At 42.2% G+C, this 14,768-nt stretch overlaps 1 protein-coding gene across 4 annotated transcripts in view; it reads right to left on the reverse strand.

Moving 5' to 3' along the window:
• Positions 1–831: 831 nt before the first annotated feature.
• The window catches only part of crtc3 (CREB regulated transcription coactivator 3), a 39,911-nt gene continuing 25,974 nt past the window's right edge, over positions 832–14,768 (reverse strand). For 2 of the 4 annotated variants that reach the window (XM_040124222.1, XM_040124204.1), the window contains 9 exons: positions 13,707–13,745; positions 13,527–13,612; positions 12,328–12,377; positions 11,074–11,294; positions 7,312–7,547; positions 6,571–6,789; positions 5,492–5,575; positions 4,713–4,926; positions 832–3,832 (listed from right to left, as the gene is read on the reverse strand). In XM_040124222.1, coding sequence (XP_039980156.1) covers positions 3,627–3,832; positions 4,713–4,926; positions 5,492–5,575; positions 6,571–6,789; positions 7,312–7,547; positions 11,074–11,294; positions 12,328–12,377; positions 13,527–13,612; positions 13,707–13,745 — 1,355 coding nt within the window. In that variant the 3' untranslated portion in view covers positions 832–3,626. Of the gene's footprint in view, positions 3,833–4,712; positions 4,927–5,491; positions 5,576–6,570; positions 6,790–7,311; positions 7,548–11,073; positions 11,295–12,327; positions 12,378–13,526; positions 13,613–13,706; positions 13,758–14,768 lie in introns of all 4 variants that reach the window. The other 2 variants (XM_040124213.1, XM_040124197.1) reach the window with 1 other exon arrangement.

The raw sequence follows: 14,768 nt of genomic DNA on the forward strand, positions 1-14,768 counted from the left end.
ACAGACAAAGAGGGAATTTAGTAGCGAAGACTGTGGATTTTGTCCACCATGAATTAATTTGACAGTTAATTGGCTTTAGAGGCTGGTAGATAGGATGAAACCACCATTAAATTGTTACCATCTGACTCCGATTTTGATCTTGGCAAATAAACACAGTATTACCGCCATCACTTTCACCTGAAAGGATTTACTGATGGCCGTTGAATGAGCTTAACACAGCTGGATAACATGAAGTGGTGCCCTTTATGAGGTCTAGTACAAATGAAAACAGGACCGGGGTCAGTGATGTAACACTTACAAGAAATCCAAGGGACAAAATGTTGCCTTATACACAATCTGTACTTTAAAGCCGCCTTGAAAAGTGAGAATCTACTTTTGTGTCGAATTTGTGAAGAAACTTTGAAATGTTGGCGATTTAGTTCAGTTAATTTTGACAGAGTTGAGAAATTAGAGGACATGGATTATTCCTCGTGTTCACAGCTTCACTGGATTCAACGTCACCTCTGGCTCGAGGTCTCTTTCCCAAGCTGATGGTCTATTCGCCTATTTAAAAAAAAAAAAAAAAAGAAACAGATGGAAATGTTTATAGACGCTCAACACAAAATAAATCAAGCAATGAAAAAGCTGCGTGCCTTCTGAAATAATGTGTCGGCATACAGGGGTCTAGAAAGCTCTCTAAACAGAGTATTTTTAAAATATTTTTCCCAGACCACCGGGACGTCCTGTTTGAGAGATCTGCAAATCTGAACTACACCACACTGCTGCCATCTACTGGCAGACACATTTACCACATCCTCTGACACCATAACCTTTAGACGTCATACACAGTATAGAGTTTTATTGTTTATATTAAATCAGAAAGATAAGCACTATAACATACGTTACAAACTAAGAAAATTTTATGTCATGGGTGACAAAAACTGCCATTACAAAACAAAAACAAAACAAAAATAAAAGTAGTAACACTAGTGGACATAAACATTCTTTAAATAACAGAACTGTACATTTTAATATGCAACTAAAAAAAGTAAGACACCAAAACAAAACAAAAACAAATGAAACAGTGAGACTAGGTGACAGAAAACAACCACGGGCAGTTAGTACCAAACAGAGCTAGAGCTAAAGGGAAGTGATTACAAGCTCATACAGGTTACTGCTGGAATATGAAGAGTCAAAATACAACAAAAGTAAGGCAGCAGAAGGCAGGCGTGTAGACAGCAGGAAACAGGCTGGGACAGAGAAAGAGCAGGGAAAATTTAACTGCAAAGTGGCTCCATCGCTCACCCACCGTCTTACAGAGTCAGCGACAGAGGAGATAAAAATGTTTAACAGCTGAAAGTGAATATAAACTCTTATAAAACAACCTCATGACCCCAACAACCCTCTAAATTTTGTATTTGACAGATAATCACATTGAATCTCTTTAAAACACACTCACAGAGAGACCCCACAGTCCACGCAGTGCAGGTATGACACCTTCTGACTGAAAAGTTAATGAAAGAAAAGAACGAAAACACACAAACGGTGCCGAATCCCAAATGTTGCTCTGGTTCTCCGACTGTAGAACAGCTGAATGCAGACGCACACGCTCTTCTAAGTGATTGAGAATCAACATGCGCCGTGGACACTGGACACATGTAATATTGTGATTTCAAGCAAATTTGATCCCGCACATTGTGTACGTAACAAAATGAACTTGTAAGCCACGTTACAAGCATAATGTACAAGCTGCACCTGTTCAACAGGTGTCGCTCATCAATTGATAAAAGTTGCATAGCTATAGGAGCAAAGCCAGAAGATCGCTCCAAATCCTTTTCACAAGAAATATTAAAAATAGCTCTTTGACTTTATTAAAACAAACACTAGGGGGCACTCTATGCCCTGAATGGTCCAGTTTTTAAATAATCAACTGTAAATGAGAGTTCTTTAAAAAAAACCTATTACTGCAGGACCACGTGGTCAAAGCCAAGAAAATAAAAGGTCATTAATTTTCTCACATCAGCACAAAATTAAACACCTGTTGCTGGTGTTTTGAAATGCGTGTATGCGCGATGACTATAAATATTTAGTCACATCGAGTCTCATTTTTCTCTTTAATGGCTTCATTCGACTTCTTTGGGTTATCATCAGGTGAAAAAATAACATTCTTTCCTGGTGTAAAAATATTAGTCTACACAATGCGAACCAATTAGTGCAAAAAAAAGGTTAAGTGCAATGTTACATGATGTCCGATGTCCACGCGGTTACAGTCTGCTTTGAGTCACTTTGACTGTTCAGCCACGGGGGGGTGGGGGTGGGGGTGGGGGTGTTTACTGTACTGCCGTAACACAAGGACAGAAAGCTGGATGCAAACAGGTATTTGGGACTTAATCGATCCACAGTAGCACAGCGCATGCCCTTATTCACAACAAGATTTAAAGTACAGTTCAAGCGCCAATACAAGTCGGTACAAAATGTAAAATAAAACATATGCAGTGAATGTACATAGAAGTATTTTTAAAAACAAAAAACATGTCAAAAATGTGAAGTTCCTTTCTTAAAGTGGATTTTGACACTGTCCCAGTGCTGTCAAAGTTCTGCAAGAGGAAATCACAGCCGACTCATCCGTGACAGAGGAGAAGGGATCCATCCAGGTCGCACGGAAAAATATAGCATTTATTCAATACATCTTAGAATTGTATTTCTTAATTAGAAATTCAAAAAAAAAATCTATACTCTTTAGTAATATTTACTTATTAAAATCTCATCTTTGTAAACAGTTTGCCCTTTTTGTCTTGGTTTGAAAACACATTCTGATCTGACTGAAACTGAGGCTTGAAGATTCTGTGCATGTATACATGTACAGTATAATGTACTTACTTAATAAATCTGTGACAAACATTTTAAAAATAATCTGATACCAAAGAAACACATTTAAAAACAAAACCTCCAATTCCTCTAGTCTTCATTTCTACCATGATGGTTTGGGAGCCTAAAGCAGCCACGGCACAGCTGGATTTTACTTCACCTGAAGAGAACTAGGCTGCCAGATGTTTCACCAAAGACACGTCTGCAGCGCAGCTCCGGGCTCCCGTTCACTCATATATCGGAGCCGCAAGAAAAGCAAATCGTGCGTTGGCATTTGTGCTGCTCTTCGGCGCTGCGATGGGGTTGCTATGGTGTGTCTCCATGGCGACGAGGTTGCCATGGCTTCAGGGGGGCTGGTAGCTGGTGATGAGAGAAAGGAAGCGGGAGGACTTGGGCTCCTCGCCGTATCGTCTCACGCGTTTTGGTTCGAGGGGTAGACGCAGAGTCTCAGAGCTGGACCCGCTTCTGCTTCCAGTGCTGATTTTGAACCCTAAACTGCGTCGCTCCACCTCATTTAAAATAACAAATGAGAAATACAAGCTCGAGCATGTGTGCGGGTAACTTTGCATGAAGCAGGCGTAAACAGTGTTTGTTCACAAGTCTCCGCTTTAAAAAGGGTACGTAAGGTCTTTCACATTTGATGAATTTTAGTGGCAGTGGATGCATGCACAGTGGCCCTACAGAGATTGTTAGCATGCATATTCAGATTTGTACACTCCATACACTGCAAGTCCATGTGTGTGTGTTCTTTTCTTGAAAACCTGTGACGCTCTTCACATTCAGAGTCTGTCACTGCGGAAGGTATCCTCCACCGATGGGTCCGGTAGCACCATGTCGGGATCACTGAGCATGCTCAGACCATCCAGGCTGAGGGGCTCGATGCGCAGCTCATCCTCCAACGGGAAGCCTCCCTCTGAGTCAAAGCATTCAGGCACCGTGGAGAGTGCACTGCTTATGTCCTTTGACAGACTGGGGTTGGAGTCATCTGAGAGAGAGAGAAACAGACGATGGTGGGTGAATGTTTCCTCCAGTCTGGAAAACACTTTCTCCTGCTATAGTTAGCAGTCTCACTGCCCTCACCATCGTGCAACCGACGCTAAAGTTTGCGTTCAAACTTTAGCCCTAATTAGAGCCAAATATCAGCATTTGCAGCGATCTGGAGAGATCTGGAGCCTGAGGCAGCACAGACCAGAGTCAACCTCTCCATGAAGGCGTGTTCATTTTCCTCCTGTGAGAAATATCGACCTACCTTGCTCGATTCCGGAGAAACAAGCTGCTCTGCAGACTCTCCGCTTTGATTCAAGCCTCAGGAAAGAAGTACTAAAATAAGAACACGCTCCTACGAAGAGCTGCATTCAGTAAAACAGCACAGTGTGAGTGCAGAATATTCAAGAAATAATACTTATCTGTCTGGAGACAATTCATGCTTTTACTGTAAAGGACTACAAAATGTCTGCAGTGATTCCTATGTAGAATAAGACAGTGCTGGTCGAAACACAGTGTACCAGAGCCAATCTCATTCACTCTCATCGACCTCGTTTCCCGCAGCAGCAGGCAGCTGTCTTCATAAACATTAATTGATACGCCCACTATACCCACCTCTTCCTGCCCAGCACTTAACGCCAAACAGTACAAAGCAATAATATGTCAGGACTCTGTGTCAGTCAGCTTGTTCAGGGGTTCTTCTGCCCGTAGTGGCTACAAATGAATGAATGCAGCTTTACAAATGCAAACAAATAATTCTGGTAGATCCATATATTTTTTGTCCAGTCAATCTTCAAACCACAGACTCTTCCACTGTTTCCATGTTGCTTTTTGTTTTTTGCCCTTCGTACTAGATCAGCTAACCGGCCCGTTGGACTCACCAGTGAGTATGATGTTGGGTAGTCCTCCGCTGCAGTTGGAGTACAGCATGTTGGACCTCATGTGCATCTGGTCCTGCAGGCTGCCATGGCTGCCGCTCAGTCCCGTGAGGGCAGCCTGGGAGTGGTAGAGCAAGGAGGAAGAGGAGGAAGGGTCGAAGCAAGAACCCCTCATTGTGGAGCTCAGCGCGTTTTCCAACAGACTGAACTGGTCCAACTAGACGGCAGATGGCGGAGAGAAAACGGCAATCGTGAGCTGAACCGTCGGCGCAATCACCCCGGCAAACTATTTTATGCGATGTCTATGAGGGGTTTACAGTGTTTCGCGTAACATTGACAGTACATTGAAAACCTTAGTGACACTACGACTGACATTAAAATCCATTGATAAGATTTGGATATATCCTGTTGAAGAACTAACCTTGCAGGGCACAAACATAACCTTCTCATGGGGTAATGAACTGATACCGCAGAGACATTTATCCTGTGAAAAACTGCAAAAATTCCAAATCATTTCTTGACAATAAAAAATTACATTGTTTGAACTTGCCTGTGTAAACGGTTTAATGTCAATTTTCTGCATTTGTTGGCCTTCACATCTGTGCTGATAAGGAAATGCTACACTGAGGACTAGAGAGAGAAAAAAAACGCCCAACAAATCTTCTTCCTTGTTGTGACAACCTAACCTTGCTGGTTCACATGTATCTTCGGAGATGAACTCTGACTGACAATACCCACTGCTTTGTGCTTGAACATGCGTCTGTGTGCGTGTCAGCCGGTACCTGATAGGGGAGGTTCTTGCTCTGGCGACTGGAGAACTGGGGCTCCATGAAAGGGTCGCTGAAGAGTGTTGCCATATTGTTGTGCTGTGAGGGAAAACAAAGAACCCCAAAACATCAGATTGTCACCAACTTTGGGAAGGGAGTGAATTGTCTGCAAGTTGACATGTTTATAAGATTAACTATGAAATGTGTGACGTAAATCAATAACGTTTTAATAGTGGAGTAGACCAGGCTTTATTGGCAGTTAGACAATGATGTAACCACTGTGACTATCTGTTACTATGATGTAAATCACATTATAACCATAATGGGACTGTAGCTCTGAAATGATAAGATGATTAGTGGATCCACAGAAATCGGGATAATTGATGCATTTTTTAAATCATTTATTTTTGTCTATTTGCTGCTTTGCTCAGTTTGGTATAATTGTAAACTCAGTATTTTTAGGCTTTTCACTGCTGGTCAAACAAAACAAGACATCTGAAAATGTCACCTTGGACACTGGGAAATTCCGATGAACATTTTTCATTATTTTATGACATTCTATTAAAAAAAGATAAATAAATAAATCGATAGATGAATGAAAATAAGCACTGAGGAGGAGGAGTTGGCAGTCACGCAAACACACAGACAAATATTTGTCTACCTATAACACAACACTGGCCTGAATAACTGTTAATGATCAGAATGCAACTTGTCCAAGATGTGTGACAAGATGTCCAACCTGAATGTATTCATCAAGGTATTTATGTCTTTATTTTCAGAGGTATTACAAACCTTTACATTTCTAGTTATATTTCCTTGTGTTGTTCAGGTCTATTCAGACTAAAAAAAACAAACAGAATAAATGTGATTGCTCAAATTAGTGTGGGTTAACAGAAATACAATGTTGTATCTATTCTCCCACACTAATTTCTACCCTGCAGGGAGACAAAAACAAATTACAAACAACAACAACAATGCACATGCACAGAACACCACAAACACTGGTGTACAAAATATCTGTGGGTTTTTGTGGCTGCCAACCTTCTGTCCACACACACACCCCCCCTGACAAAGGCGGTCTCGAAGACACTTACTTGGCTTGTGTTGAAGTCCAGTGGGATGCTCTGAAGAGGGGAGACAGGCTGCTGTTGCTGTTGTTGTTGTTGTGACTGCTGCTGCTGCTGCTGCTGGTGTTGCTGCTGGTGTTGCTGCTGGCGTTGTCGGCCTTGGTCCACTACATGCTGGGATTGTTGGTAGAGTGGGTAGGGTGGGGGCGGCTCCCTTGGCATGTTGCTGGTATCCAAAGCAACTCCCTACACAGGGCACAGAAATCCGGCAGGAGTCACTAAAGACTGGCTACAAGTTTCATAAAGACTCGGGACTTTAGAGTTTATTTATTCTGATTGTAGTGACATGACTCTACTACACTTTCACCATTAAAAACAGGGGTAAAAACAATTGCACAGTGTGTTGCAATGGCAGGGATTTTACTTTGTATTATTGTACATTTTCTCTTGTTAGAAAAGTGTTAGTCCTACATTAAGTATTTCTGACAGCAGAGGTTCTTTTTTCCCAAGTGTTAGTTTACAAAATGCAGTGACACTGGAGATGCCAGCAGCCCAAAAAAAAATCAACAACGGTTCAACACAACAATTCCCCCAAATTTATTATCTTTGGTAATCTCCACAAACAGTATACAAAAAACTACTTGTCATACTACTTCGCTCAATTGGTACGTGCATTTTAGTTTTTATTGTCATTCCAGTGCACTACAAAATAACCTATCCCTCTTGTCATCAGGGGACAATGAAACCTTCGGTGTGAGGAGTTCGTACCTGTGTGATGGGGGACAGCGAAGGGGACATGGTGGGGGAGAGCTGCTTCGCCAGACCCCTGCGCTGGTCAGCGCCGGGAGACAGGGTGAGGGGGCTGATGGGAGCAGGCCGCCGCCGGGGAGAGTTGCTGGACAGACGCAGGGACGAGTTGATGGAGGGATTGCTGAGCGACGACTGCAGCTGGCAGTTGTTGAGGGATGCCTGAATTGAGGGATTGCTCAGAGAGGAGGAGAGTCCTGCAGGGACAGGAAAGACAACACGGCCTGAGCAGATCGATCGGACCGACTCAAAAAGCATCAGAGCGTAAACGTACATTACCATGAAAGTAATGAGGAAGCTGTGAATCCAAAGCAGATACGGGCCCTTAGAAACCCAGGAGAACATGTGGAAGCTGTGATCTAGTATTTACTCGATTTTCCAGCATGCTCTCCAGTCTTAAACCCAAAACACTAGACTTTATTGTGTGATTGGAGGGAGAGAAAGAGGGAGAGCCAAGGAAAGGAGAATGAGAGGAGAGGGGGAAACTGAGGGAAAAGAAAAGAGCTGATTGTAGTGAGCCAAAACAGGGTCAAAGTTCCTCTGTCACTTTGGTGCTCGGCCAAGCTGAACTGTGTTCGACATGGGAGCCCAACCACACATCCTACTCACAAAACACAGAGAGGAAAGACTGAGAGGGAGCAGTGGTGGGTGTGATCAGATCAGGCAGCAGAGTTCAGAGCGAGGAAGCTGGAGACAGAGAGATCATTCAATGAGCTACCCATAATGCATGGTCGGTCGGCTGGCAGAGGAAGTAACCTGGAACCTGCTCAAAACACTGGAGCAGTGGTTTCCCCACTTTAAGTCTAAAGCTGGAACAAATCTTAAAGTTATTAAACTTAAAAAGCTAGAATCCCAAAGATGATGACTCACCTCCACTGACATGCGCAGATTTTTTAGTCTTGACAGTGAGAAGGGGCACATGTTGAAGGACTAATTAAACTCAGATACCCCAAAACCAGCAAGAAGTATTCTAGTAATTGACAGTACCAAAGCAGAGAAAAATATTCATCAAAAACCTTGTGTCTTACTAGTTTCCAGTGCGACACAATTAAAAAAAAAAAAAAAAAAAAAGGAATGGAGAAATAGAGGAAAATAACCACATTTGGATAAAATTATGGATTGAGAGGTGAAACCTGATGAAGTGAATAGTAAAACAATTTTAATTCAAAACACACTGCAATAAGCGATACTGTTCTCTCTCAAATTCCGGCCAGTTTCTATTTTTCTGGGGGCCACTCCTAATTTAATGACCATTTAACTATATCTAAAAAAAGAAAAGAAGAAAACAAACACCAACAAAGCACTGAAACTAAATTTCTTGGTCTACTGTCTAGATGTTCATATTATCTTTAGATTTTTTTCTAGATCCAGATGTGACAGTGAGTTTTTTTTTTTTTAGTTGATGCTTGTTTGCAGACATCTACATAGATACAGGTCCATTTTTAACACGTCTTCTTCTGTTATCAGTCTAAGATGCTAAGACATTTTATGACTCACTGTCCTTAGGAATCCCATAAACTAAAACGTCTTTAGGGGTTAAACATTTATTCTCCCAAAAAATGTTTAATATTTTCACATGACCAGAAGATGTGATTAGCATTCAGGTGCCCACACAATCTCCAACGCTGCTGCTGAGTATGGATGTTTATTTTTTAAATGTGAGGGGTGTTGGAAAAACTCATTTAATTCTTCCAGTCCATCTCTCCACATCCCGGAATTTGTAGATATGTGGTGTGTTGTACACACAACATGACAAACTTCCTCTGATTTTCCTACATTTAGTTCTTTATTTTGACATATCGAAAACTGTTATCATTAGGGATCTGTACACGAGGTTTAGTTTCTAAATGATTCGTGACATTATCTCAGTTTTTTGTTTTAAATATAATTTCTCCTGCTACGTGATGGACACAGTCTCAGTTTTAGTTGTAAGAATTTAAATCGTTTGAACTATTCTTAGTGGGAACAAAATGCAGTAACTGGATCGGAAGACAAACAATAAGAATCCTTAAACATCACATGATGTATTATTTTGTCTCCCGATTGAATTTTACCTCTAATACTTATTAAAAAAAACACAAAAGAAAACAAAAACTGTAACCCACCCTGGAACAAGGGGTCACAAGTAGCGATCACATGTATAGCCGCATGTCATCATTCAACCACTGTAAAATATTGGTTGACTTTTTGGGGAAGACCTGGTCTGATTAGGAGAGACGGCATACATCCCACTTTGGATGGAGCAGCTCTGATATCTAGAAATCCGACTGAGTTTATTAGCAGATCAAAACCGTGACAACCCAGAGCCGAGACCAGGAGAGGGAGTTGCAGTCTTACACGCCTCTCTGTGCTTCTATAACAGCCGTCACCCACCCAAACCCCAACAGAGACTGTGTCTGCCCCCCGACCACCTAAATTAATTAACTCAAAAATAAACAGAAGAGGAGTTGTACAGAAATCAAATAAAAAGCAAGACCACCACTGCAGAAGTACAACAAAATAGGAGAATTACATGTGGACTCAAACATCAGATCGCTCCCGTCCAAAGCCGGATTAGTAAATGATCTAATATCAAATAATCATATTGATATATTTAGTCTCACTGAAACCTGGCTGTGTCATGATGAATGTGTCAGCCTAAATGAATCCACTCCCCCCAGTCATATTAATACTCACATTCCCCGAGGCACACGCCAAGGAGGTGGAGTTGCAGCTGTTTTCAACTCAAGCCCAATAATCAACCTTAAACCTAAGCTCAATTATAACGCCTTCGAAAGCCTGGTTCTTAGTCTCTCACGTCCATCATGGAAAACTTTAAAGCCTGTTCTATTTGTTATAGCGTTCCGCTCCTGGCCCCCGCTCTGAATTTTTAATCAAGTTTGTCCTCAGTACAGATAAAGTAATTATAGTAGGTGATTTCAATATTCATGTGGACGAACTGCGTTTATCTCCTTATTAGACTCGATTGGCTTCGCTCAGGGTGTAAATAAACCCACTCACTTTTGAACCGCACCCTCAACCTTGTTCTGACTTTGGGACTTTAATAGTCTTTCCACAGAATCCTCCTTTATCGGACCATTGTTTGGTAAGTTTTGAATTCCTATTGCTGGACTACACACTATTAGGCAGAAATGTCTCTTCTAGATGTCTATCTGACAGTGCGGTAGCTAAATTTAAGGAACTGATTCCATCAGCACTGAATTCACTGCCATGTTTCAATATAACAGAGGACTCTTATGCTGACTTCAGTCCCCCATCTTGTTGATAGAGCTGCAGGCTCCATGAGAATGACACTCGACTCCATTGCCCCTCTGAAAAAGAAGATCATTAAACAGCAGAGGTTCGCTCCACAGTTTAATTCCAAAACCCGCATATTTTAGTCAAACTACATGAAAACTTGAAAGGATATGGCGTTCTACCAAACCGGAAGAATCCATGAGCCGGGTTCTTTTCAAGGTTTCTACCTGTTAAAAGGGAGTTTTCCCTCATCGCTTTCGCCAAATGCTGGCTCATGGGGGAATGTTGGGTCTCTGTAAATATAACTATGAAGAGTACTGTCTAGACCTGCTCTACATGAAAAGAGTCCTGAGATAACCTCTGTTATGATTTTGCGCTATATAAATAAAATTGAATTGAATTGAAGTAGACATTTCTTCATTTTAAGGGACACAAGCCAAAAAAAACCCACATACATACACACAAGAACAAAGCTACTCCACCTACCCTGTGAGTTGCTGATGCCTAAATGCATCATGGCGGCTGGCAGGTTTCCAGTGCTGCTGCCTCCACTGAGGTTGGGATACCCTCCGTTGTCCTCAGGGTCCAGCGGGGTGGAGAGTGGGGAGGGGAAGTGCAGGTTGCTGAGGTCGGGGAGGGAGCCGCCTGTATTTAATGAGCCCTGGTAGTGGGACAGACCAGGGTTCTGCTCAGGAGATGGGAATATACTGCAGAGAAGATAGAGAGAAAACTTGTTTGACTCATCAGGATGAACACTGACGCTCAGAATCCACTGGAATCAATTGCCCTTTCAACTTGACGAGATGTTTCTTTGACTCCCATCCACTTGCTCTAGCCTCCTCTTTTTTCCACCCACTCTCCAGTTCCTCAATTATTTCTCCAATTTCCATTTCTGCTCATATGCCGCATTAACAGCAGATGAGCAGCAACTGTGACTCATTGTTGTCTGTCCCCGCACAAACAAACTGGCACAACAAACAACACACTTGCCTCCACGAACATACAAACAGCGTCTCGGGGTCAGGAAAATGGAAAGCATGAAACAAAGAGGCCAAAACAGCTTGGCACTGGTGACACAGGTCTGTCTTTCTTATTTATCATTCTGTTCAATCACTTATTTCCACAATAGACAGGATTGTAGCCTTTTTCTAACACTCTTAAATCTCGTAAGGCTCCACATAAGACTGTAGAAATGTAGACTGCATAATAGTAATGATATGAACAGTAAATTGTGTCCGATCTGTTCCAGCTACTGGCAAAATGACACAGGAAAACTGCCGCTGCAAAGCTACTGAATTGCTAGTAAAAACTGCGACGCACCCGTTTGCTTCTAAATCATGACATGACACCGAAGGTCGTTTGCAGTGGGAAGACAATAGTCTTAGCAAACTGTTGGTGAACAATGCCAATGGAATCTGATTGTGATAACAACTCTGTTCCTCTCATTTTAAATGGGTTAGAGGTGTAAAGAGGAACACAGACATCCTGTTTGACAAGGTGGGAATGTGTGGCATTTCATTTCTAGAATTTCATTGTTTCTGTTGACCAACTACAGCAGTTACTGCCTGTGGAAAACACCCGTATCCTATTTTGAATGACAGAATCTGATATGGGGTACAGTTGCATTAAAATGTGTTATGTTAATAATGATATGGGTACTATGGAATAAAAAGAAAAAAGTTTATTTACGAAAAAGCCAAAGAATACATGTTGACCCTGCGTTTCTCTCCGTAGACTTACTTGATTCCAGGCACTTCACAGGATTTAGGCCTTGATGCCAGAGACTGGACCTGAAACAGAAACACAAAACTGCAATTAGGCTAGAAATGGATACATATTCAAAAACAACACAAACTTGAAGCACTTTATTTGTGCTCTGTGACTCAACCAGATGGTAGCAATTCTACATTCTGATCTTAACATCAAAATATTATTTCCAGGTCGATAGCATAGCTTGCTTTTGGAAGTCCAGAGCTAAAATGCATTTTAACAAACAATCCAACTTTGTCCCTCCCACAATGCTGATACCTAAGGTTTAAGACATCTGCTGATACGGAGTACGAATCAGACACCGGAAATGAATACCCTGTATATCTCACTAGGGGGTACTTAATGCAATCGTTTTTGGAAGGTAACACGAGGCAAGGGTTTGCTGTGGTACTAAAAACTCCACGTGGTGTGACTGAAATGTAGCGGAAACATTGAATTCTTCTTTTGACATTGACAAGAAGATGTATTTAATGTGGATCGGTCGTATTATAGCTGATACCTGATCCGCATGATGACGTCAGTATCTGCGTATGGGATCAGTGTATTCCTATCTGTAATGAGCCACATGCCACCTGAAATGCACTACGGCGTCGAAAGTCCAAGATTAACAGAGATACTGTACTCCTCCAGGATTGGCTGAGCGGAGGAGAATCTGAACCATTATCTCATTCTGGTTGAGCGCTTCTCCGGGGCGTTTAAGGACTGAAGCAATGTCTCGATCCAAAAGACATTGATTGTCAAGAATGAAAATGAGCGCTGGACATGACAATTTGTTGTTTCATCTCATGGTCTGTGTAATAGTGGAAGACAACCGATCCTGTGTCTAGAACGACTTGTGAGGCCTAGACGTAAGAATCGGCATGACATTTTTTCCGGATGCCTTTTCTCGTCTAGTTTGCAACATCTGTGATTTGCTCCATCATGATTTGGATGCCATGGTTGTTGACATTCCTGATCCTGGAAATTTGTCTCTGGCTCTTTATGCCCTATCACCATTTTACCATCATGCAGGAAAGACTGGTTCAACAAGAAGTCCGACATGTCTTGACTAAGGCACAGCAGGAATTTAAGGGGTCACGATTACCTAATCTGACATAGTGACCATTCTCACAGAAATAAATGCTGTACCAGGCATTGATTTAAGAAGTAAAAAGGAGCAGCAGTCTCACCTTCTTGGCCTCCCACAGCTGTTTTGGAAGGGGCTTGCTGACACCTATTAGAGTCTCCTCATTAGGCAGGGTGGGGAAGGAGAAGACTGCAGAGAAGAAGGTGTACTTTAACCAAATGTGTGTTCCACAGACAACCTAATGTCAATGATCTCTTGATTACTGAAGAAAAATGCAACTCACCGTCTCCAGAGCCATCTACCTCTGCCTCATTTACACTCGCTGCATGCCAGCCTCCACAGGAACAAACAAAAACAAAAAAGGATTGGGGGAGGGATGGCAGATGAAGAAATAAAGAAAAACATAAAAACAAACGCAGAGGAACATTAGAGAATATTCAATATTACCCAGCTGTTTGAATTATTTCGGCATGTCTGGAACAATTATCAGTCCCTCTGACAGCAACAAGCCCTTTGGAGTACACTGCAATTACTGCGCAGTTTCATAAACACAACAGCTGGGCATCTGGCATCAAGTTATTAGTCAGAGATTTTGGTGTGTGTGTGTGTGTGTGTGTGTGTGTGTGTGTGTGTGTGTGCGTGTTCGCGCGCATGCGTCTGTGGGGGTGTTGGGGGTCACAGACTGATGAGGACTAAAGAGGGGCCATTGTTTTTCTGGTGCCACAAAGAGCCTCTTTCTCTTCCTCTTCACTGCAGACCTGGTGCCAGATACACATGCCTTTGTCTTCTCCTCCTTTTAACTCCTTTCCGTGTCTAACTCTTGTGTTAAGCAACACTTCCTGTGCACTCTGTTGCTTGTTTGGAAATTTTTTGTCTCTCTTGATGTCTCCTTCAAGTCTCCTCATCACTCAGACTTGAACTCGGCTTATCTTACATTTGCCTTTGATCCATTGCCCACCCATTCCTTCTCCCTCCATGCTCTCATTCTCTCTAAGGCCCATTCATTTTGAGAGCCAGCTTTTCGGCTGCTGGAACAGATGGGACAATGAAGCGATACAACAGTCTAGCATAATTTCATTTCCCCTTCAAAGGTGTCTAGTCACTGTTGCTCACAGAGAGGCAACTGGGACAGAAACAGGACAACTGGGATGGAAAATGGCTGGCTTGTGTCCCTGGCTTTATCACTTACACTGTGCACTGCACTCAATATGGGTGTTGTAAATGCTCAGGACTACGAAAAAACTATTGCTGTCTACTGCTAGACCATACCAGCAATCAGGGGCCTGTCAGCTGCAGAGGTACCATTAGATCTCAACAATTAGCAGAAAAGAAATGACACCAGAAA

This window comes from Xiphias gladius, chromosome 1, assembly GCF_016859285.1.
Source record: "Xiphias gladius isolate SHS-SW01 ecotype Sanya breed wild chromosome 1, ASM1685928v1, whole genome shotgun sequence".
Classification (NCBI taxonomy): domain Eukaryota; kingdom Metazoa; phylum Chordata; class Actinopteri; order Istiophoriformes; family Xiphiidae; genus Xiphias; species Xiphias gladius.